This window comes from Lactuca serriola, chromosome 5 (assembly GCF_051521515.1).
Source record: "Lactuca serriola cultivar US96UC23 chromosome 5, Lser_US96UC23_V15, whole genome shotgun sequence".
In the NCBI taxonomy this organism is placed as follows: domain Eukaryota; kingdom Viridiplantae; phylum Streptophyta; class Magnoliopsida; order Asterales; family Asteraceae; genus Lactuca; species Lactuca serriola.
In genome coordinates, this window is record NC_136412.1 from 234,558,835 (window position 1) to 234,584,412 (window position 25,578).

General features: G+C 32.4%; 2 protein-coding genes across 2 annotated transcripts; both read right to left on the reverse strand.

Moving 5' to 3' along the window:
- Window positions 1-970: 970 nt before the first annotated feature.
- LOC145053747 (uncharacterized) lies at window positions 971-2,822 on the reverse strand. Its single transcript, XM_079001842.1, has 3 exons — window positions 2,349-2,822; window positions 1,621-1,873; window positions 971-1,541 (listed from the first exon to the last, which is right to left on the reverse strand). The coding sequence occupies exons 1-3, from the start codon at window positions 2,682-2,684 to the stop codon at window positions 1,198-1,200; spliced, it is 933 nt and encodes a 310-aa protein (XP_078857968.1). The 5' UTR covers window positions 2,685-2,822; the 3' UTR covers window positions 971-1,197.
- Window positions 2,823-20,267: 17,445 nt separating this feature from the next.
- On the reverse strand, window positions 20,268-22,592 carry LOC145053748 (syntaxin-32-like). The gene is made up of 5 exons (XM_079001843.1): window positions 22,057-22,592; window positions 21,312-21,562; window positions 20,934-21,106; window positions 20,577-20,786; window positions 20,268-20,494 (listed from the first exon to the last, which is right to left on the reverse strand). Exons 1-5 carry the CDS (start codon window positions 22,310-22,312, stop codon window positions 20,335-20,337), a joined length of 1,050 nt encoding a protein of 349 aa, XP_078857969.1. The 5' UTR covers window positions 22,313-22,592; the 3' UTR covers window positions 20,268-20,334.
- Between the last annotated feature and the right edge of the window lie 2,986 nt (window positions 22,593-25,578).

A 25,578-nucleotide genomic window follows, 5' to 3' on the forward strand; every position in this document is an offset into this window, starting at 1 on the left:
CTAAACATGGTATTCTGGACATAATTTTATTATTGGTATCAGAAAAACAAAGTTTACTTGAGTTGCACGAAAGGTGTTGGACGAAATGCTTAAAAGAGACATATACGTGAAACGAATTTGTAAAATGAACTTCATATGAGTTGCTCGGTTTCAAAGTTGTTCATGAAGTACAGTTAGGATATTTCAATGGAGGTGCAAGTTATGGTCAAACAATGGTCAAGGGCATAGATTTTGCAGACTTATCCTGTATCAGGTCACATAAGGATGTTTTAAAACAGGAAAATGAGAGTTCATTCCCTTAATGTACAAAAAAAAAGTTGGATAACCTTTTAGAACAAACACGTTAAGTTTGATGGGCTAATATAACATTTGCCTTATAAATGTTAGTATAGCATATACACGTTGTGGTGTCACACAGCTAGTGTCACATAATTGATCATACTTCAACACATTCAAAGCAAATAAAATGATTAAACAATGTGAGAGTTAATCATACTACAACCCTTCCAAGTCTTCAACGCAATTGGCAAGAGAACCGATACATTGTCCTAGTGGAAGTGGAAGTCATCACAGACTTGCAACTCAAGGGACTGGACTGCATAAGTCGATGCTTAGTTGAGGAGTGAGTAGAAGTCCAAAATCGCTAAGGTGATGAGTGAGTTGAAGTGGGAAGCTTCGTCAATTTAGAAAGATCAAGAATTTGGGACTTGAGAGGGAAGACAGACACATTGTGTTGTGGTATATGGAAACAAAAGAACTGATTGAATATTTTCCTAATTAGATCAAGCCAAAACAAATCATTTTTTTTTTTTTGGTTTAGGCAAAAAAAAAAAAAAAACTTTTAACTCAATGGAATGATCTAAAAACGTTTTTCTTTATGTGAAATAGCCCAACAATTGAATTAATTCAAATAACAATTGTAGCACCACCGCTATAGCATGCAATTATTAACTACATAGGTTCAAAAAGAAGCATCCACGAACCAAAAAATCAAGATTTAGCAACATGAACATCCATAGGTGTTTCTACTCTCTACACAAGGAATAAATCTTTAAAATAAAAGTCTGATAAAATCCCTAAAATCTCTAGTAATTTCCAAATTCAAAAACCAAAAATATCGCTATGTAAAAAAAAAAGAACAAAAGGTTTATTAACGATCCATGCTCTGACTTAAAAGCATATCATATGACACCACACTTACCTCACAGGCTGCTGGTTATAGTGGTTCTTCTCCTTCTTCTTAGCAGCCGCCAGCCTGGCAGTCCTTGCCGCCGCCTCACTGGCGGCAGCTCTAGCGGCAGCATCCATTTCCTTGTTAGAAGATTTCTTCTTTTTAGCAGCAGCCACCTTCTTCAACTTCTCTTTCACATCAACTCCAGATAAGCCTTCCACCTTCTCTTCTGATGCCACAGAATTGGAGTCTTTGGTCTCTTTAGAAGACTTGTCTTTCTTCTTCTTCTTTTTGGAACTTTTGCTCTCGCCACTAGGGGCGTTTTTGTCTTTCTTCTCCTCTTCTCCATTTTGCTTCTCTTGGGTCCCACCTGAAAAACAGATGATGCATGACATTTTTTACATTAAATTTTTTTTTTTTTTAAATAAATTGTTAAATAGGTTACTTACCATGGGGATCTTCTTGGGATGTGGTTTCAGATAAGCCTAATTCTGCAAGAACTGCTTCAAGTTCAGCAAGTTCTTTCTTCTTTATTTCCTTCTTCGAGAGTTGTCTGTCATTGTCTTTAGGCACAATAACCTCTTTTTCAGCAGCCTTTTCAACAACACCTTCTTTTTCTTTTTCTTTTTCTGCTTCATGATCGTTTTCTTCATCATTCTCATCATCAATTTCATCAACACCTTCATCTTCACTTTCACTTTCCTAATTATTGACAAAAACCATGTTTTGTAGAATTAAGTGTTGATTTAGCAACAACAGTATTTTGATAACTTAGAAACAAAGTTAATTTACATGCCCTAAAATGTATGCATTGCATTATAATCTGCTTATGATTATCTGATTATTTAGGGTTCGAATCCAAGGTACAAAAAACTAATTATCATCATTACATTGAAAGTCTTACTTTATCTATTACTTCCTTAAATAATCAAAGAACAACATTGGTAGTAACTAACTAACTAACTATTGCAACTTCATGGGCATAATAAGCACATCTGAACACTATCTCATCCTCATTATTCAATAACAGATAATCACTTTCAATAAGCTCATCCAATCAAAGAGAATCAGTATTAGCATCTAATATCATCCCACATTTCTCATGAAAAATCAAAGCAATAGCACAATATACAAAATTTAGATGCAAATGAAGTACGATTTTTCAATGAAATCTCACCTCAACTGGAGTCTCATTTCCTTTAACCTTGTCTTGTTGCATTCCAGCACCGGCGCCCCAAACAGGAGGCGGAGCTGTGGTTGCATAGTAATCATCATCATCTTCATCGTCCACATCCGCCCATGATTTCACCGTTAACGGCGCCGGAGCCCAGAAAACCTGCTCCTTCTCCGCTTTGCTCTCCTTATCCTGCTTCTTCTTTGAACTACTTCCCTTCTTCGAAGAACCCTGCTCTTTATCAGACTTCTTCTTCTTCTTTAGACTTCCAAGAGCAGCAAAAACGTTCGTGCTGTTAATTGCTATCGGATCATCCTTTCTGTTTCCACCACCGACCATCTTTCTTCAGAAACTCGATATGAAATGCACTCCAAATATTTTCGAAGTTCTCGAAAAGACCCAGGGTTTTGCTTTGTGTTCTTTTTATACGAAACCAAACTTCTATATGCAAATCGCAGTATACACCTATGCACAAACCTATAATTTGCCAAAGATTATTTAGTTTATGCAAAAACAAGATTTGCAATGGGGATCAATAAAATGAAAATCTAATTCGATTAAACTAAACCGCAAACTAAAGTTCCGAATAAAATCAAAAGATTGCGTTTTACGCTTGGGGATATGAGGAAAAATAAGATTTTTCACAAGAACACCAATAACAAAACTCCGATACGACAAAATTAGAATCGGAAACCCAGATCAAAAATCGATTAAAACTGATTATAATCTGGAATAATAAAGATTGATGGTCTCTTTTTTCCTCCTCCCCCAAATCGACGATGATTGATTGTTTTTTTTTTCTTTTGCGAAATATTAAAGAAAATGATTAGGGTTTTCGATAATTTGACAATGGCAACGGATCGAGAGGTAGAAGAAGATGGCGATTGAAAGAAAGGATATCGACTGATTGTTGAATTAGGATTCGGACGACGATCAGCTGGTTCTAAGAAAATTTGATGATTTTTGTGTTTGGGAGTTTTTAGGTAAGAGAGAGAGCGAGAGAGCGAGAGCGAGAGCGAGCTGGTGTTTTGCTGTATGAAGTTATGAAGTATGATCTTTGCGAGTTAAATTTTTATTTTCATTTTTTTCTAAAATCTTGTACTTTAGATGAAGTGATGAACGTCCAGGATTACATCATCTGATATCCCTGTATAGGAAAATTGCAAAATAAATAGAAGAGTGGAAGTGTAAAAAGAGACATTACAAATTAAGGGCAATTAATTAATTTTAGAGTAAATTACAAAAATGTTTATATTATAGTATGTGATATATAGTGAAAATTATGATTTTGGTCGTTATATCATATATGGCTCTTTTTGTCGAGTTCATTTTGTTTAGTTCAACGGGTTTTTAAGAATAATGTTATTGGATTTTTATTCGGTCCGTTTAATTGGATTTTAGTTAAATAGGTTTTTAAGAATAATGTTATTGGATTTTATTGCGGTACGTTTAATGTGATTTTATTTTATTTGGTTGGGTTAGTTAGATTAATAAGAATTTTTAAATTAACAATAATCAAACTAAATAAGATTTGGTTTAATCAAACTAATTAACAATATATATATATATATATATATATATATATATATATATATATATATATATATATATATTCATTTGAGACCATGTTAATTTAATGAGAAGTGGAGATCAAAAAATAAACAAAAAAAAATCTAAAATGCAAAATAAAAAAAATATTATTTTGGCCATTTTATTTACCCAGAAAATAGAAATATATAAAAAACACCATTTTTTTAAATATAAATGAAATATTCTAATATAATATTAAACTGTAAATATTGAAATGAAAGTTTAGAATGTTAGAATATTTTAATATTCTATTAAAATTGTTAGCTATGTTAAAATATTCTAATATTCTACTAAAATTGCTAGAATTTGTAAAATATTCTAATATTCTATTAAAATTGTTTGAATATTTGTAGTCTAATAATATTCTAGTAGAATATGAGAATAAATTACATCAATCGTCCCTCGCGTACGTGCCAGAAAGCGTGTTTAGTCCATGTTTTCCAAAATTAACTCTGACCGTCCCTCGTTTGCATAAAACTTACACTTTTCGTCCTTGATATACGTTTTGTTGTGCATCTAGTCCATGACAGATCTAAAATGACCATAATGCCATTTGTCTATATCTTTTCCAATTAATTTAATGTTATTATTTTTTAATTGAAAAAAGAAATATGGTACCACCTTTTTAAAACTCTTAATTTAATCTCTCTCTATATATACCATCACCGGGAATATTCACCACCATCATCGTATATCTCACCCACCGCCAAAATCTCTATCTATGATGTGCAGCCGTCACCTACCACCATCTTACATCTTTGTCTACAACCCTAAAAAACCACCTAAATCTCCGTCTCTGCCACCATCAAAAGCTTCTTTGTTTACAAACGCCTCACCTTCTTTGGAACTGTCACATTATCGTGATCGTCGCCTCTCCGGAGAACGTGACCTCTATTGGGTTTTGAGCACTATAACACTCCTATGGTGCACATGAGACCTTAAATGTCTTGTATCTATGTTTTCTCTAATTACACATGCATATTTGCAATTTTCCAAAGCATACATCCTAACTAGCATACAAATTGTCAAATGAACAATACAACTAGCTAGATGACTTACCTCTTAGAAGGACTTGTAATCCTTGACCTTTGAAAGCTTGAGCACCCCAAGTGTGATGCCTATAATGGTTCACAAACACCAATATGCAAGAGGAGGCTTGAGACAATAAGTTACTTAGCACAAAATCAATACACACTCTCCAAGAATGTTGTGGCAACCGATTTTGGCTCTAAAGGGGTTTATTTATAGTGTAGCAAACGCTAGGGTTACACCTTGTAAACCCTAATGACCTTTCATATTACTTAGGCTCCATGGATTATCTCATTGGTTTAGCATATCCTAAATAACCATGGATTATTAGCCAACACTATAAAAATCATTGATTTACACAATTAATCCCCATATATTTAATTAGTCTCTTTTGGTCACAAAACTAATTCCAAATTAATTATTGATCAATACTAATTAAATAATATGATTTCATATTAATATATTATACTTGTAATATATTATTAAATCATAAATAACCTTATTCTCAAAAGTCCATCGTATCAAATTGCACTGGTGAAGGCAACCTAAAAGGACCATGCTACAATCGGGTCAAGTACATCCCATTTATAATTATGGGTTAGACACCAAATCCTACTATCTCCCACTTGGATAAGTCCAATAACAATAACTGCCAATGCAACTTCAGGATCCGACTTAGCAATCGTAAGCTTTCAAAAGTCGTTGTCGAACTCTGACCTAGTCAATGACGTGTCCTTCATATAAGGGATCATATATTCCTTTGTTCTCAAGATATCTATGTGGACAAATGCATGGAACATAGTCATACTTATTGTCCTGTAATTTGTTTCCCGAACACATCAATTTAGTTCTGACCGGGCCCGACATATAGTCAAAACAAAATCATCGACGGGCCCAGGATATCGCTTTTAATCATCTTAGGATAAAAGGAATAGATAAACTTCGACATTATATGCTTGTACTAACTACTCATTAAGTCATGCACAACGATACATTGCGTTTTCGTATCATCAATGCACAACCAACTCGTAGTCAACAACTCATATATCTTAGTTTGAAGATTATATGATATTATCGTCTCACAATTACTCGTGATAAATTCCATGAAGTAATTCAGGTGAGCGCGGGTTGAATCCAATACTCAAATCTTATTTCAGGAGCACTCATGAATGGTGTAGCGAACTTTTGCTATGTCTAACGCCTTAGAAAATCTACAAGCCAACTCATGACAATCTAGCCTCATTACCTACTTCCAAAGTATGATCGGCTGTGGATGGTTTGAATAATCTTATTATTCAGGAAGTCAAAACATGCAAAGTGAAATACAAGAATAATACTAATCCTATATGACCCCAAAACTTTTGAGTGTACATACAACACCTTTTATTTAATCACCATATTGATTACACATTATTCATTGTATATTGTTTCGATTTATCAACTAATACTTGAATTAAAACAATAATTATCCCATTCTCCAAGCATGCACACTATGTTTACCTACGGTCCTTAATTTGTGAAATAGATCAATTGTAAACATTTTCAATGATAATCATTTCACAATTCCAAATCCTTATCGTAAGTGTAAGAATACAAAGTTCTTGCCACTTACTGTAATTTGTTAGATTCTAAATTTATATTTAGTGATCCTTTTGTACACAAGTCACAGAGACTTTGTCAATTACAAAACTTTCCTTTAGAGATTGTTACAAGACAATTTCATAGATCTGAAGTCTTATATTCAAAGCACATTCCTTTGAACATCCTTCTTGCATAAAAGTTTCTAACTTTCTCATAGATTCTTGATATCCAACTCCCATTATGAAAACATTTCCATATTTTCCATATGACAACTCATTGTTAATAGAATTCTGTCTATTCATAATAATGTCAATATGGTCCATCCATTACTATACTTCCAACTATCCATAAGTAACCAATCTTTGGCGAACCTTGGATTGTTCTTAGTAGTTGTTTAATAACTTTAGTCATATCCAGTTCTAGTCCTTTTTCCCTCTTAAGGCCTTAGGCATTTGGAAAAATTAGAACACATGAATATTATAGCATATGCAATCGGTCCTATACCCGAAGCATATGGAATACGATTCATAATGTTTTACATAAAGACATGATACTTGACCAGTCTTTTGCTATAATATTTTCATATATAGAAATTCCAAGCATTTCAACATGGTATTCATATAAATTATTGACTAAATTTGATTAAAATCTCAATCTAAACTTTTAGAATTGAAATGAAGTATAAGTTCCTCTCCCTTAATTATAGCAAAACAACTTTTCAACCCTGCAACTTTGCAAATTGAAAACTTTGTTTTCTATAATTAACATTGCTAACTTGCAACACTTACCATAATAATTATGCTCATACTATTATAACAATTATTTTTTACTTGCATAACATTTATGCTCCTACTAGCTGTGACATAAATCCAGAAATCAGTTGGACTTCTAGAAATCAATATTTTATTGACTTTCCTATCGAAGTTCAGATTTCTGACACGAGATGCTTCAATAAGCCTTTATCTAAGCTCACACACCTTTTATTAGAAAGCTCATACGTGTCTAAACAATTTTAGAACTTACAGCAATAAGTCTTAAATGTTTAGACCTTTTGTCATTTCTCACAATTCGAACTATGAAGAGCGATGTCATAGTCATAATCGAATTTGAGAATGCAAATATCACAAATGCTAACTCTTTAAAATCTACTTAGTGAAAGCGTTTCCTCACAATCGTTTTCATGAATTATAAAGAAACCTTATGGCACTTAAATTTTTATGGTGTATGTGTTCATATCCATGTGAATTTGTCATAACCATAATCTTAAGACAAGGTTAGTGACAAATCCAAACCCATATGGACAGAACCTATCTAAACTTAATTCCTTACCACTTGGTAGCATAAGGGCCTACCATGTCTTCCAATTTATTGAGCAGATCACCCTTACTGATCAATGAACTTTCACTGACCAGTGCGCTTTGCCCTATGCAAACAATTGAGAACTCTTAAAACTCACATGCACAGTCAACTTTAACTGGAATGGGCACACTAAATAAGAATATGCCAACACAATATGTTACAAACCTCAAGTCGTGTGCTAGTGATTCACAATAGGTTGACTCTTGATTAGTTCTTAAAACTTTTCAAGATCTTTAAGACTCCCACTAACCTCATATAAGTTTCACTTTGTCAAGGAACATTACTTGACAAACAAATATTCAAGAGTTAGTGTGGTTTCTGATCAAGACAAACACTATTGACAATCAGTCTTAGTTGATCTTTGTTTTATCCAAAACATTACAACTTACCAATTTCAAATGTACAAGAGTAGAAAACATTTTAATTTGATGATATGTCACTCAATATACAATCTTGGAGTATGACTCTAAGATTTGTATTTGGAACGAAGTATGATTCATCTTAACTGATTTAACCATTTCAGCCATTCCTGATTCCTCTTCTTAGCCAAACAAATGCATTAAGGCGTCCTTAGAGGATCAAATTGTGATATGATTTTTTTATAATCATTAAGATGATCATAAAACACGATACTCGAGTACTCTCCCATCTTTTCAGATTGGAGAAACTTTTATCTTTCTGCCGACTTTGATTCTTCGTATTCGTTCTGCTATAGATTGAGACTTTTCAATGACTCAGAATTATACTTAATCTTGTAAGCATAACTATATTTACTAACTTTAGTACACCATAACGGATAGTCTTATCGTTCTTTGTGGTGGATCTGATCAATGCACAACCAAGTGTACCCGATCCCCTAGTCCTTCACTTAACTCACCTTTGTATGCGAACAAGGAATTAATCCTAATTTCCCAAAGATGAAGGTCCTCATTCATCATACAATACAAGTTTTATGATCCCAAGTTTCTGTCCAATTGAAACTTGGGTGATAAGAATCTTTCTTTATTTGGTAAATTTAGACACTACCACAAACGAAAGAATCAAATCCATATTGCTAAAAATACAAACATCAATTTTCACATATGTCATTGCAAAGAAGTATAAAATAAGATAATTTTTTTTATTTATTTATATAATTGCGGAAAAACTTTTCCTTACAATGCAATTACAAATGAAAACTATGTTATTACAAATTTCTAAGCGATCTATCATAACTCCTAAGCAGCAGCTTAAAAATCCGATCATCAAACCATGCGATTGAAATCCATCTCTTCGCAATTAGACAGACTCTGCATGCATTTCCTTTAAGTTTCCTTTGATCCTACAAAACATCAAAATGTAATCTTATCACATCATGTATTAAAAATCTACAGATAGGAACATAACAGAGTTAGATAGTGGACTTACCTGAAGCAGAGTCAAACTTTTTGACCTTACCATCCTTATGAACCTTCAGGTAGATACGACAGATTTGCAACCAATGTCCATTCTCTTGGCAATAGAAACATATGGACTATTTGGGAATGGTACACGGGACAATCTCAGACTTATTCTTTCCCTTTCCCTTGGAAAGAGAAATCTTTTCTGGACTTCCAATGCTTCCATTTTCAATGTACATGGAAGTTTGGGTTGTATATCTTCTAATCAAATTTGCCTTTCCACTGCGTCAAATCATTGCAGACTCAGCAACAATAAGCAAATAGGTAAGATCAATAAGGCTCACATCACGATCTGTCATATAGTAGTCTTTAACAAACTGACTATACGACTCGGGAAGTAACTGAAGAACTAAGTCAACAGCCAACTTCCTTGAGACATCGACTCCTAACATTCCTAGCATGTCAATGTGTAACTTCATCTCCAAGACATGTGCACACACAGATCTTCCATCCTCATGTTGGCTAGCCAATAGGGCTTGAGTGACCTTGAACGTTTCAAGTATTTGAACTTGTGGGTCAGGGAGAATAATTGGAGGAGGCGGAGGAAGTGAAGTATGATATTGTGGAATATCATCTTCATGTGGAAAGCCTTTTCCAACAGATTCGGGAAGACCATAGTTTTGTTACCTAGACATCTATAAAGTGAGAAATTCAAGTTAGTTGATTTAAGTCCTTAATATAACACCCAAAACGAAATATTAAGGCTAGGACCCAACACAATATTTTACAATTGCGAAGAGGGATGTCGTAATCAAATTGTAAAATATTTGAAGGTAGGTAAATGACGATTTACCAATTTCCACCATGAAAAACGAAATAAATTATTAAGTTTTAATTGGATTGAAATTCCTAGATACTTTGAGATTCATTGAACTTTTAAATGGCATGTTTAATTCTCGCTTGTGCCCTTCAAGTTTGTGACTGGGATGCCGAGGATCACAAACAATGTGTAAATAACCATGCAAATTAGTTTGGTACACCCAATGTTACAAATCACCTAATCAATGTGCAGATTAACCACACACGCACCATTGATCTATAATTAACATCAAGTTACCCTTTTCCACACATTGTCAGTCCCAAATTAGTGTGTCGATTAACCACACACGCTTCATTAACGGCTTAACAAGGCGCAAAGTGTAACTTCATGGAATAGCACCATTTTCACATTTTTCCTGACGTAACTAAGATTGGGAATTTAATAAAAGTTTAGTTACTTTATATTTGTCAATATACTTTTAATGAGGGAGAACTAATGTCCTATCCTATCCGTTCGGCTAACGACCCTCCATCAGTCAAGGAAGCGGTGGGTGAGAGTGGACACCCATTAAACCGTCATTTTATAGGCAGTAACCTTATACCCCCCTTATAGATCGGCTTCGTGAATGAGACATACTAATGGTAAGATTGAATTGTCTTTATATATATATATATATATATATATATATATATATATATATATATATATATATATATATATATATATATATATATATATATATATATATATATATATATAGGGAAATGATCAAATGAGAACACCTAAAAGGTTGAGAACGCGAGAACAGTTCTGGACCAATCAATATATAAGGTCATATTAGTAATTGTATATTTTAATTAAATTAAAATAAAATAAAATCAATCAAATTCCCTTAAATTTAGGATCAGTTACCAAAAAAGAAGGATATATTATTTTTTATTTTTCTTATTAATAAATATAAAAAACATTTTTATAAAAAAAAATTAACTAAAAACATTTTTTTTTTCTTAAAAAATAATTTTTTTCTCGTATTTCATGTTTTTTTTCGAAAAAATTAATAGAAATCCAACCCAAAATCAATACATTTGTATTCATAAACGATTTTTTTTTTCAAAAAAACTAATACTACTACAATTACAAATGAATACATATCAATTTACAAGTAATCCACCTTTCTTTTAATCAACCGACAATAGAAGAGGTGTAAAAATTATCATTTCTTCATAAAAGAATACATTTAATCATAAATAAATACACTTATTCACACAAATGAATACATTGTTATTAACAAATGAATACCTGGTATTCACAAATGAATCAAAGAATACATCTAATCATAAATAAATACACTTATTCAAACATGATTACACTGCTATTTACAAATGAATACATTGTTATTAACAAATGAATACCCTAATATTCACAAATGAATACCTCTCTCACGCATTTCATAAAACAACCCAATCGTCGCAGATACAAAGCCAATGAACCCGATGTCAAATACGCTCTCCACAACAAAAGATAATCCTTATACAAAGCTGGAAGTAACACAAATCCAATGATGCCCCTCTTGCTCATTGGTAATTACTCTTTTCCCTTTTGACCCTTCCTTTTGTATGTGTAATGTAACATTGGCATAACACAAACTTTCCCACGCAACCTGTAGAATGGATCACTTGAAGATACAAAAACAATCAATGATGAACTCTAGAGTATCTGCCACAATGAAGACCTGCAAACAAATCAATGATGTTTTGAGAAAATTGGCAATTCACAAACTTTCCCAGCCACCCTGTCAAGAATGTGTTTTATTTTTACTCTTCAAATTGCTTCTGCGATTCCGAAATCAAAACCCACCAAGAAAAAAGTATAATCAACTAACCTTAATATGCCATTTCTTGTTAAAAGGGAAAACCACTTCTTTTCCTTCTTTTCCTTCTTCGTGAACTGTCAAAGACACCACCGGAGATGGAGTTTTCTTTCGGTGAATAATAGAGGCAACACCCTCCCAATTTCCTTCTTATTTTTTCTGTAAAAAAAATTAAACAAACACCCTTTTGATCGATTTTTCTGCTTGTTTCATCATCCTTCGTATTAGCTGCCAAATAACAAAGAAGAGGGTGCAAGGAGATTACCGGAGACCCTTTCCCTTCCTTCTAGTCGACCCTCGCTGCCAAACCACCCTCACCAAAGCTGTTATCGCTGATCGTTTCCCCCATCGCACCTCACACTTTCTACGGTCGAGCAATACCCACCAAAACCCCACCTGCGACCTTGCCACTGCTTATCGGACATCTTCTGGCCTCACCCCTCGCTCTTCCTTTTCTTCCTATCGACCAACGACCTACGAAGATATTGTCTTCATCGTTGCTTCTTCCTATCTTCTTTCCCTTCGGTCTCGTCGACCCCCGTAGACGATCTCTTCTCGCGAATCGATCGACGAAAACTCGTGCCGCCTGCGAGCCTTCGTGCTTCCTTCTCACCGTCTTCGTTCGTCTTCCTTCGTTCATTTCCCTTTCCTTGATCGATTAGGGTTTAAAGGAAAAGAAGTGGTTTTCCCTTTTCTTTGACAGTTTACAAAGAAGTGGCTTCCATCGGGTTTAAAGGAAACAAGAGAGAGAGAGAGAGAGAGAGAGAGAGAGAGATTTTAGGAGTTGATAAAAATAAGATAAAACCTAATGACTATAGTACCCTTTTAGGTAATTAGGAAGTTACAGTTTAATCCTCTGACTTTCAGAATTTATATAAATGGTCCGTTAATATTAACCTTTGATTTTAAAATTTAGAAGGCTTAGATTTGTTCTCGCGTTCTCAACCTTTTAGTTGTTCTCATTTGATTCTACTCCTATATATATATATATATATATATATATATATATATATATATATATATATATATATATATATATATTAAACTTATAATATTATAAAGTATAAGAGTTGAATTTTAACTTTTAAAACTCTAAGGTTTGGAATTAAAGTTTCATTAATGAGACTTTACAAATTCCAAAACTTGAGGGCAAGTTTTTAAACTTGTTAAAACTCTTGGTTTCCATAAATTATGAGTTAATGTTGATTTTATGAAAAGACTCTTGATTTTCCATAACTTGAGGACAAGTTATGGAGTTTATTAAAACATTTATGATAAGACTTTTCATGTTCCATAACTTGAGGACAAGTTATGAAACTCATTAAAGAACATTTAGATCAATTCTAACAAGGAAAATTATCATATATTTTTTTAATCATTATCTAAACTAACTTATAAGGCAAAACAATTTCAAATCAAATGGTACAAGTAATTGGCTTAACATATAAACTAACAGCTATCATAATAATTTTGACAACTATCTTTTGATGAATCTTGGAATTCATAACTTATGAGTTTAATGTTATTTTAATGGATGATACTTTTCATTTTCCATAAATTGGGGACAAGTTATTGAGGTCATTAAATTTCATTAAGATCAATTTCCAACAACTAAAATTGTCATATAATTCAAGACTGATCTAGCTAAACTCATAAACAAGATAATATCACTCAACAATTTGCAATCAACTTTGTTTATCATATAAAACAACAATTATCTTAAAACTTTGACAATTATCTTGTAATTAGATGAGGATAATCACTATCATATAAAAAACAGATTTAATGATGTAAAACAGTTTGTAGTAATGATTCCAATCCAATCTAGGTTAAGAAAACTCGAAATTCTGCCAGCAAAGCCATGGACTCAACGAGTGCATGAACTGACCCGTCGAGTTGCCCTTGTTACTGAGTGGACTCGTAGAGTCAGCCAATGGACTTGGCGAGTTCATCAGTTAGAGGCCAAAAAATCGATTTTTTTCAACTTTGAAAATTAACAAGCATCAAGTGTAACAGAAAACAATCCTATGCTTTGATACCACTATTAGGTTTTGAGCACTATAACACTCCTATGGTGCACATGCAACCCTAAATGTTTTGGATCTATGTTTTCTCTAATTACACATGCATATTTTGAATTTTCCAAAGCATACATCCTAACTAGCATACAAACTGTCAAATGAACAATACAACTAGCTAGATGACTTACCTCTTAGAAGGACTTGTAGTTCTTGACCTTTGAAATCTTGGGCACCCCAAGTGTGATGCCTCTAATGGTTCACAAACACCAATATGCAAGAGGAGGCTTGAGAGAATAAGTTACTTAGCACAAAATCAACACACACTCTCCAAGAATGTTGTGGCAACCGATTTTGGCTCTAAAGGGGTTTATTTATAGTGTAGCAAATGCTAGGGTTACACCTTGTAAACCCTAATGACCTTTCATATTACTTAGGCTCCATGGGTTAACCTTCATGGACTATCCATGGATTATTTTATTAGTTTAGCCCATCCTAAATAACCATGGATCATTAGCCCACACTATAAAAATCATTGATTTACACAATCAATCTCCATATATTTAATTACTCTCTTTTATCACAAAACTAATTCCAAATTAATTATTGATCAATACTAATTAAATAATATGATTTCATATTAATATATTATACTTGTAATATATTAGTAAATCATAAATAACCTTATTCTCAAAAGTCCATCCTATCAAATTGCACTGGTGAAGGCAACCCAAAAGGACCATGCTACAATCGGGTCAAGTACATCCCAGTTATACTTATGGGCTTAAACACCAAATCCAACAACCTCTTCATCAGATCTACACCATCGTCGTCTCCGTCGCCATCGCATTCATCTTTGTGACTGTTTCTTTTCTTGAAAACCTTCTTCGTCTCAGATCTACACCATCTCAAATCCACACATTCGTTGTCACTACCTGTTCGCCTGAAAACCTGTTCGTTGAAGCTTGCAGATCTCAAAAGTGGTGGTTCGATGGACTATCAAATCGGGAGACGAAGGTGGTAGTTCGTTAAAGATCACAAATCTGGAGGATGATGTGTACCATTTTTTTTTCTTAGAGGTGAGTTGCTTCGAACCTTCATCGTCTGAGGGTTGAAACATCACTACCTTCACTGTATTTGGATTCTAATTGAGGTTTCTTTAACACCATCGCCTAGGGTTTCGAATGCCACCTAGGGTTTCAAGCTTGGATTGGTTTGGTTAAGTGGTGGTAGATGGTCATTTCTAGTTGTAGTCGACTAGCGGTTGTTCATGAGGTGTTAGCGGTGATAGGTAGAGGCATCGGAGGTGGCTGGTGGCTAGAGGTGGATGGTAGTAGGAGATAGGAGAGAAATAAGAGTGACATATGGTGGTTTTTGGTGGTGGTTAATGGTGGTGATGGGTGGTGGTTAACGGTGGTGGTTTCTGGTGGTGATAAGTGGTGGTTGCCCAGAGTTGAGAAAGAAGAAGATAAGAAATATAATAATGGTGGTGGTAGTGTTTATATTTAATTAAATATTTTTAATAGATTACTAATTAATAATTAATAAACAAATCAAAAAATAAATAAACAAGGTCAAAATGGTTTTTTTTATGTGCGGAGGGACTACGCATGCAAGAAAAAACAACCCAAGGGACGGTCCAAGTTAAATTTTGAAAATAGGGACTAAACTCGTTTTCTGACATGTGCACGATGACGATTGGTGTAATTTTTTTTTTTGGAAAATATATATGACGGTAATAAAATATTAGAATAATTTAACATATTTAACAATTCTAGTAAAATAATAGAATATTCTAACATTTTAAAAATTTAATTTGAATATTTACAGTGTAATATTCTGTTAAAATATTATACGTATATTTAAAAAAAGGTAAATTATTTTATTTTATTTTAATTTTTTTTTGGGTAAATAAAATGACGAAAATAATAACTAATTTTTTTGTTGGATTTTTCATTTCATTTTGCATTTTAGATTTATTTTTTGATTTTCAAGATAAGTGGCTAGGATCGCGTCCCCATATCTTATAAAATTAACATGGTCTCAAATATATATATATATATATATATATATATATATATATATATATATATATATATATATATATATATATATATATATATATATATATATATATAAGGGGTGAGCGCGGTGCGGTTATTAGTCAAACCTCACCACTAACCCCAAATGCGGTTAATCCATTTTCAAAACCGCTTGGTGTGGTTTTTTTGCGGTGCGGTTAGGCGGTTATTTTTGCGGTGCGGTTTTGTTTTTTCTGTGTTGCGGTTATTAACCGCATGGATTTGGTGCGGTTATTTTGTATGGTTTTTAACCATGGTTTAGAGCTCAAATTGTTTTAAGAGTTCAAATATATTATTTGTAATAATAAAAAAACCATAATGTATAAGACAATTAACTTAAATCACAAACAATTAATATCTTAAAAACGTTAAATCGATAGAAATTAACAATAAATTTCTTAAAATTGTCTAATTTCACCATTTTTCAATGTTAAACATAATAAAAAACCATACTTTTGTCTTCTAGTATTTTATTCATCTTTCATTCATGAGACTTGTCTTATTTTTAATATTTAATATATTAATAATTAATAAAAAAAAGTTGTATATAATATTTGCGGTGCAGTGCGGTTTTTTTGCGGTTTTTGAAAACTAATAACCGCACCGCACTGCAAATTTGCGGTTTTTAAAAAACAGAAACCTCACCATCGGTTTTTATTGCGGTTGCGGTTTATTGGTTGCAGTTTATGCGGTTTTTGTGGTTAATTTTAGTTGCGGTGCGGTTTTTGCTCACCCCTATATATATATATATATATATATATATATATATATATATATATATATATATATATATATATATATATATATATATATACACACGGAGCTAACTGGGGCGTTGAAGGTACAGTTGTATCCCCAAAATAAAATTTATATATCATATTTTATATATTAATTTTCGATATGTAAATATGTTTAGAGGTATCTTGTACCCCTAGCTCGAAAACTTATACCTTGTTGCATGTATTTTTTTTTCTCAATAATCAAAGATGTTGCCTGACCAATTATTGCACGGTGGAAAACCTACAAAAATAATAATCCAAATCTTGAAATAAATACTTAATAAATCTTATTCATTGTGACAAAAAAAAGCTTTTCATTTTTTGTCTCTTTGTTTTTTGAAATAGGAAATAAAACACGTCTTCTTCGTTTGATCATTAATTAATTTATTTTTAATAAATATTCATAATATTACAATTTTATTGACTTATTGATTTCTTTTATAGAATCAGTCTCGTGGATTGTTAATATTATACGTGTATTATGCTTTTAGACATAATTGTTTTAAAAAATTATTGATTTTGCTTTAGAAAAAGAAATCTGTCATTATCTTGAATATAGTATAATGAAAATTTAACAAAGAAACTCAAAAAGAATAATTCTAAGTTTTGATTTTCAATTTCGAGAGTTTAAAGACGAGAAAGAGATCAAGATAGGTCTTCCACAACCAATTCTATAATTTTTGTTAAAAAATAAAGTTTCAAGAGGCTTTATCTCTTTCACCTAGATATCTTCATAGTTCGAATGTTATTCTTAATTTCGATTATGCTTGTACCCCGTATTAAAATTTCTGGCTCCACCAATATATATATATATATATATATATATATATATATATATATATATATATATATATATATATATATATATATATATATATATATATATATATATAATTTTAACATAGATATTTATTTCATGTTCACAATTCATTACGTTCCTCTCTGCAAGCTAATGAATTGAACTATATATGAACCCTAAACACTTTACAACTAAGTTATGCATTAAACTCACAACTTAATTTATTCACTTTTTAAATTAAATATACAAAGTGTGATGAAAACGTTTTCTGTACGATTACAAAATAAACTTATATAGTTATTTTTACGTAAGTAATAATTAATTTAAAACTATCTAACATACTATTTTAGTAATTATCTAAAAAATAAATAATTATACGGTAAGAATCATAAAGTAGGAAAACTCATAATTTATAATATTAAACAACGAATCAAACCGTACAAACCGCACCTAAATCGCACCGCATAATGCAATTTAAAATTTCCGCAGTGCAGTTTGCGGGTTCTAAAATTCACAATCTGTATAGACGGTGCGGTTTGCGGTTTTTACTCAAAACCACACTGCACCGCAACACACACGCCCTTATGAAGATCCGTCCTTGTTTGTTGGTATGTGTATTACCAGGCACGAACGTTTCATGCAAGAAGACTTTAAAAAAATTACTATTATGAGTCAGATAAACCCTTGTTGTTTAGGATTCAGCCTATTGCAAATGATGCAGACTATGCATGTTTTATTCTTTACGCTTACGAAAACAAACAGTGAAATATCTTTTTATGTGGACCATGTTGGTGACTGAATAGAGGATTAGTTTGATTCCGATAAAGAAGATGATGACTATGCTTCATCTATTGTTAGTGGGGAAAATAAAGAAGACATATGTAACCTTATAAATGTAGGAGTGAAGTATAACGAGGAAACAATCATTATAAACATAAAATCCCTAAGCCAATGCTCTACATTTACATTTGGTTTACATATTTGAGAATCATCGTCTGACTTGTTTTCTCACCAATCGCCTTTTTCATTTTATATATATAAACATTGCAGCCCTAAGGCAATTCTGCATCTACATTTGGTTTACTTTTTTGACAATCATCGTCCCACCTAGTTTCTCATCACCAATCACCATATATATATATATATATATATATATATATATATATATATATATATATATATATATACACTTCAAAAATAGATTTGGCATTTCTACAACTTTTAATAGCAACATATACTAAATAGGATATATTACCACAAATTATTAAGGATAGCGATTTTGTAGTGTTTAGGATGGTGGGTCGTGAGTTAGTGGGTTAGAAAACTCAACCCAAACAAGACGCATATAAATAAATATGTCGTATTGTTCAAACCTAACCCATATAAGCCAACCCAACATAAAACCGCCAAAGCCGTTTTTAATTATACGGGTTCACGAGTACAAGTTTGCAGCCTCACATGTCAAAATCATGTTCGTTGATCATAATCAGGTTTGCGGATAATGCTCATATAATTAGAGAAAATTCCAGAAAAAATAAACAAATTTACACATCCGAATTCCCAAAAAAATAAATTGATAAACACATCAAAATTCCATAAAACACACTGGAAGTCTGGAATTTTTAGTCAGGAATCATATTACATGCCTCGTTTATTTAGTATTTTATGGCTTCAAACTCACATTGTTAATTAAAGAGAAAGAATGAGACACATAACATGAAGTTGCGTTCAAAATTTAGGGCAAAATGAAAATACGCCAAATCTAAGAAAAGAAAAGAAGAAATATAAGAAAAAATGTTTTATTAACCATAATACAATATACAGATTGGTTGGTTGACCTACAGACCCAAATAATAACCCATCGAGTTATGCAGGTTCAGAAAACTTAACTCAAACGCGTTTATTTATGTGTTGTGTCGAAAATTGTCACCCCAACAAATCATGATTATAATTTGAGACAAGATCTACCAAATATTTATCACTGTAATTCTTTTTGATCTATGAGATTTTGGATCATGCATAAGGATGGATCTTCATTATCCTTTTTAACAAGAAGCTTAGGTTCATGGGTACCAATAAAAATGATCTTTAGAATGTGAGAATTAATAGATTGAACACGAATCATAAACAAGTTTCTCAAACGAGAAATGTGATGCACATCAAAGTAAGGAACTCCTTTTAAAGAAGAAACATATGAATTTTCCATAGAAATATAAAATACTGAAAATGAAAAGTTGTTTTCTAAAAGTTAGACTTTAAACACAAAATGAGAAGATTTAGCAGGACTTTTTTAAATGAATTCAAATATGTTATAAAGACCACTTGTTGGGTCCTAGAGACATTAACAATATTGTAGATCACACAACTAAGTAAAAGCTTTATAATATTTTCAAACAAAAAAGCAAAATTTTCAAAGTATTTTTATATTTCAATAAGAACACACTTACAATAAATATAATACACAAGAAAAATTGAGAACACACTTGATTCTTTACCCATATATTCAATACTTTAGGTTTTGTTATTAGTAGTTATGATTATGCTATCATGTAATAGGTACTTTGGCTATCTTATAATTTTATATTTTAATGGAAACAGTTGTATTTATTGTCATGAATTTTTGGAAAAAAAAAGGCTGATTAATTTGTTGTTATAGATGAAAACTGAGAGAGACATTGATATAGTTAGGCTACAAAAAATAGGAAAATCATAAGAAATACAATTAATACGAAGAATATCTTTATCATTAGCCACCTGTTTGATGATATACCATTCAAGTACCTCATTAATTGCCCTTGTGCCCCTTCTACATTTGCTAGTGTATCCTCCATGTTTTCATCAATCCTATCACATTATTCAATTTTCATTTATTAATAATATGAAAGAGTAATTTGTTCAGACATTATTTAATGGAAAAAAAAGGTACCTAATTGCAAGCTCCCCTTGTTGAGAAACCATGGTTGCCAATTGTGTAAAAATGTTGCCCAATTCATGAATTGTTGACTCAACATTGTGAAGAGCCTCAGCTCTACTCTGCATGTAACTATTATCCTGTAATGGAACCATTTCTTGACTTTGACTTTGACTTTGACTTTGTTGTTGTAACAATGGTTGAGATTCTCCATCTCCCTGTTTCCTGAAATGTTAAAACAGAATCAAGGGTATGTTATTTATTAAATTATTAAATCCAACTTTTGACTTAATATAGAAAGAATGACTTAATAGAAAAAGTCAGGAAAATCAGGTTTTTTTCTCAAATATTTAAAAAAAAAAAATCATTTACCTTGGGAATAGTGGAGATGAAGTTGAGGAGTTGGTAACCCAAGGAGGAGGGGTATTTGAGGAATTAGTTGTTGATTTGTTAGCCAATGGACGTTGGCGTGCAAATGGATTTACAGGCTCTTTTGTAGCACTTGCAGAAAATAACTGTCTTCTATTTTCATGAACCTTCAAATTCTGCACTCAAAAAGATCACAAACATGACAAATAATATAAGCCACATAAAGAAAGATTCTTAAGAAAACATGGGTTGTTAGGCCACGTTTGTTACACGGGACAAGGGCATTTAAGTCTTTTGGGTGGAGCAAAAAAGTTGCAATTTTTTGTCCTATTAACAAATGGGACCTTAGATTCTTGGATGAGTAATGAACCAAAATTACACCTCTGTCCTCATTGTAAGAACTTCCTTGAACTCCTTTGTGGCACCCATGAGACGATTCTTGAGATTATCAACAACTGTAGTTGAATGAGTAGTTGTGTCACTTGAAATGCTTTGGCTTTCATTTTGTGAATTGCAAACGAATTGCAAATCCACCACAGCTGCATTCAGTGCAGTTATGTCCTGCTTGATCACACCTGTTAATTCTTGAATCTCCATTGTTGGATCATCGAAGACAGAGGTCCTTTTTGCCACTGCAAAGACAAAAAGGATTTAGGGTTACATGTAAGAAATAGCAATGTAGTTTTATTAATTTGGATTTTATCAAGTCTGATTAATTACTTGAAAATATTTTTAAGGGGTGATTTAGTATGTTGATCTCACACAATCAATGATGCATGTAGAAACCCTATCTCCTTACATAACAAAAATGCCAATCAGCCAATGCACATAGTATGGATTTGTGAGTGAGATAGGGTTTCCAGTTTCCAAAATCACTTTTCATTGCAAGTTCAAAAGCAAATGCAACATCACAGCTTCTGATCAAATAAGGAGCAACATTAAGGCATCCGGGAAGCTTAATCTAAGAACATGTCAAGCACCAATAGTAAATGCAAACTTTCTCTGTTGATATTTTTGGACATTAATATTTTTTCTTAAGAGTTCTAATCCGTTTACTGCATGTTCATACGAAGCTAAAGCACACGTGCATACAAATTTCCCAATAATATATTGATTAATAACTCACATTTTGCAAGTTTCGCTAGCTTCTGCGACGTCTGATGAATTCCATATCCAATTTTGGAAGCCCTCTTGTTGAATTCCGTCTGGATTGCAACCTTTGATCTCGGTCCCTCAGCTTTGGTAGAAACCCCAACACCCCCGTTATTCGCACTCGCCGACGCATTTAGAGATGGTAACGACTTTCTTAGCCTCTCAGCTATTCTAGAAAACTCCTGCGTCCGATCTCTATACGACGAACCTTGCGAGGATTTCACATTCATCGTATAATAATGTGTATTTATATTGGATCGAATAAAAGGGGGAATTTGATCCTAAAAATCCTAAACTAGCTGAGTGATTTCAGGGGGCATGATGAAATCATAGAGAACTCGAAACTTCTATATCCAATCGAAATTAAAATAAAACTAATATTAGAATATGCATCTTTTGGATGTTTGACTATGCATTGAATCGAATCAAAACTCTAGATGATCTGAATTGTTCAGATCTTCAAGAGAGAAGAATGAATTTATGTGAACGTAGATCTATCGATATGGAAACCGAGAAGAAATTGTGTGTATTTGAATGTTGAGATGGATCGGGCGATCATGCGTTACGGGTCTCCTTTTCGACCCGAAATAATTACCCAAAACCGGTGGTTCACAAACCGGATCGGTTTTGTAGATATCCGAAATTATATCCTCAAATCCGTTTATGATACCCGAATCAAGCGATATTTTATCAAGTCGGGTTTGGACAACAACCCCAGAAAACTGAAATCGGATTTTACTCCCGAACTTTTATCCGGTTAAAATCCAGATTTGGAATATTACCGTTGGAAGCTAAAAACGATTTAAAAAGTCACAATAGCTTTCAACTATTGCATTATAATCGGTTCCAATTTACTCGAGGGAAAATGACTCTTGAGGGTAATTAACTTTTGCGTTTGTACTCATTTGGTCCCTTTTCTTTTTTTTGTATTCAATATACCATCGAACTTGTTGTTGGTGTTTACCATAGCCCTTTTGACCGACTTTTGACCTGTGATAGCCGGTCAAAGGGTTATGGTGAACACAGACAACAAGTTCGATGGTATATTGAGTACAAAAAAAAGAAAATGGACCAAATGAGAACAAACGCAACAGTTGGTTACCCTCCTGATTCATTTTCCCTTTACTCATTTACAACAAATCCCACATCATTTCCTACTGATATTAATGACTTTTATGAGATTCATTCTTGCTTCTCTTCAAAACATAACCTACGAAAGGACATTATTCATACATGTACAACTTTGTAATGCACTTGAATATTTATTAGGGGAATCTTGACTAAGCAGACGCATTTCATGACTACATTTACATTTCCAATCAAATGATTTATCGTATCATGGATTCTAGACAAGTCTACAAATGAGTGGAATCACAAGTGCTATTATTTTTGAGTTTACTTAGCTTTAAGATCGAACTCATGGGATAAGATACAACATCAGTATGTACAATACAATGGTGTATTGTACATACTGATGTTGTATCTTATCCCATGAGTTCGATCTTAAAGCTAAGTAAACTCAAAAATCATAGCACTTGTGATTCCACTCGTTTGTAGACTTGTCTAGAATCCATGATACGATAAATCATTTGATTGGAAATGTAAATGTAGTCATGAAATGCGCCTGCTTAGTCAAGATTCCCCTAATAAATATTCAAGTGCATTACAAAATTGTACATGTATGAATAATGTCCTTTCGTAGGTTATGTTTTGAAGAGAAGCAAGAATGAATCTCATAAAAGTCATTAATATCAGTAGGAAATGATGTGGGATTTGTTGTAAATGAGTAAAGGGAAAATGAATCAGGAGGGTAACCAACTGTTACGTTTGTTCTCATTTGGTCCATTTTCTTTTTTTTGTACTCAATATACCATCGAACTTGTTGTCTGTGTTCACCATAACCCTTTGACCGGCTATCACAGGTCAAAAGCCGGTCAAAAGGGCTATGGTAAACACCAACAACAAGTTCGATGGTATATTGAATACAAAAAAAAGAAAAGAGACCAAATGAGTACAAACGCAAAAGTTAATTACCCTCAAGAGTCATTTTCCCTTTACTCGATGACAAAAAGTTAAAGGAATAAGAGTTGAAGTATGGCATGTTCCTTTTTTATATGATTAACCAAATGAAACACAATTTTAAAATATTTATTATGGAGTTACCTCTCGATTTTAGTTATGATATCACTTTAAACCTTATTATAAATGTTGGCGCCATACAAACCTCAAATAAACAAATCCCAACAATTTATTTTCTTTTTTATATGATTAGCCAAATGAAACACAAATTTAAAATATTTATTACGGGAGTTAACTCCGGATTTTAGTTATGATATCACTTTAGAACTTACTATAAATGTTTACGGCACACAAAACATAGATAAACAAATCCCAACAATTTAGATTTAAGAAAAGAGAATATAATTTTACCCAAAATCAAGTTGTTATTTCCAATGATATTTTTCAAAAGTTATTTCATATATATTCCATCAAATATGGTCAACAAAATAACAAATACTGTAATTGTTATGGTCAACATAACAAATAATTGATCATATGTGGATGCAGGAAGCCAAAATTTAAGAATAAGGGGCTTATGGTCTGACGTCCCAATAATATATATAAATATAATGTTATATCCGAATAAAATAATATAATCTAAAGTTTTATAAGAGACATTAAATTTATGGTTTTTTTATTATGATTATAAAAATCCCAATTACAAATCATAATAATAAAGTAATTAAAATTACAAAAAATATTAAGAATACACTTAAATTTTATATATACTTTATCTTATTAATAGAAACCTGAAAGAAGCACCGTAGTAGAAAGCTTTTATCATATTTTCTTTTAATTGTGGATCAGTACGAATCATCGTTTTCTTTTAATTAAACATTAGTATTTAAGGTGGGGTCATAAGTGATCATGCACATAACATTATTTTAAGCTTATTAAAACATAGGGGGTCAACGGGCTTTTCTCACAACCTATATGGACTTACTTTGTTATATAATTTATAATCGGATGGGTATATTTGCACTTCAAGTAAAATGGTTGGAGGGGGCGCTGCATCCAGCAACCCCCCTACTAACTCCGCCGTTGTGTGTGGATGGAGATTTCATGGGAGTCATCTAGTGGTTTCTGTGACCGGGATACAAATATTCTACTATATAATATTTTACTAAATGATGCTAGTAAATGACAACGAACTTTCATCTCAAATAGCGAATTGAGGAATTACATGACCTTAATCTTTTTGGGTTGCATGAGTGTTGAAGAATTGTTTTTTTTTAGCTTGGTGGAATGATAAGGAACATCAATTTCCAATTATAGCGACAATGTCCATGATTTAATAACCGTTTAAGCTTATATGGTACTTTTGGAATACGTTTTTTCTTTTAGTAGTATGTCAATATCGAAATGAAGGTCAAAACTCACCACCATATTTATAGAAGTGTGTTTGCTTGAAGGATGAAGGATTAATTGAAACATG

Excerpts from the sequence above, each read along its gene's own strand:
- LOC145053747 (XM_079001842.1), bottom strand. The coding sequence starts at position 2,684 with ATGGTCGGTGGTGGAAACAGAAAGGATGATCCGATAGCAATTAACAGC. Across the intron at positions 1,874-2,348 it reads GAAATGAGACTCCAGTTGAG|GAAAGTGAAAGTGAAGATGA; the intron begins GTGAGATTTCAT and ends GTCAATAATTAG. Across the intron at positions 1,542-1,620 it reads ATCCCAAGAAGATCCCCATG|GTGGGACCCAAGAGAAGCAA; the intron begins GTAAGTAACCTA and ends TCTGTTTTTCAG.
- LOC145053748 (XM_079001843.1), bottom strand. The coding sequence starts at position 22,312 with ATGAATGTGAAATCCTCGCAAGGTTCGTCGTATAGAGATCGGACGCAG. Across the intron at positions 21,563-22,056 it reads GCTAGCGAAACTTGCAAAAT|TGGCAAAAAGGACCTCTGTC; the intron begins GTGAGTTATTAA and ends TTGTCTTTGCAG. Across the intron at positions 20,787-20,933 it reads TCATCTCCACTATTCCCAAG|GAAACAGGGAGATGGAGAAT; the intron begins GTAAATGATTTT and ends TTAACATTTCAG.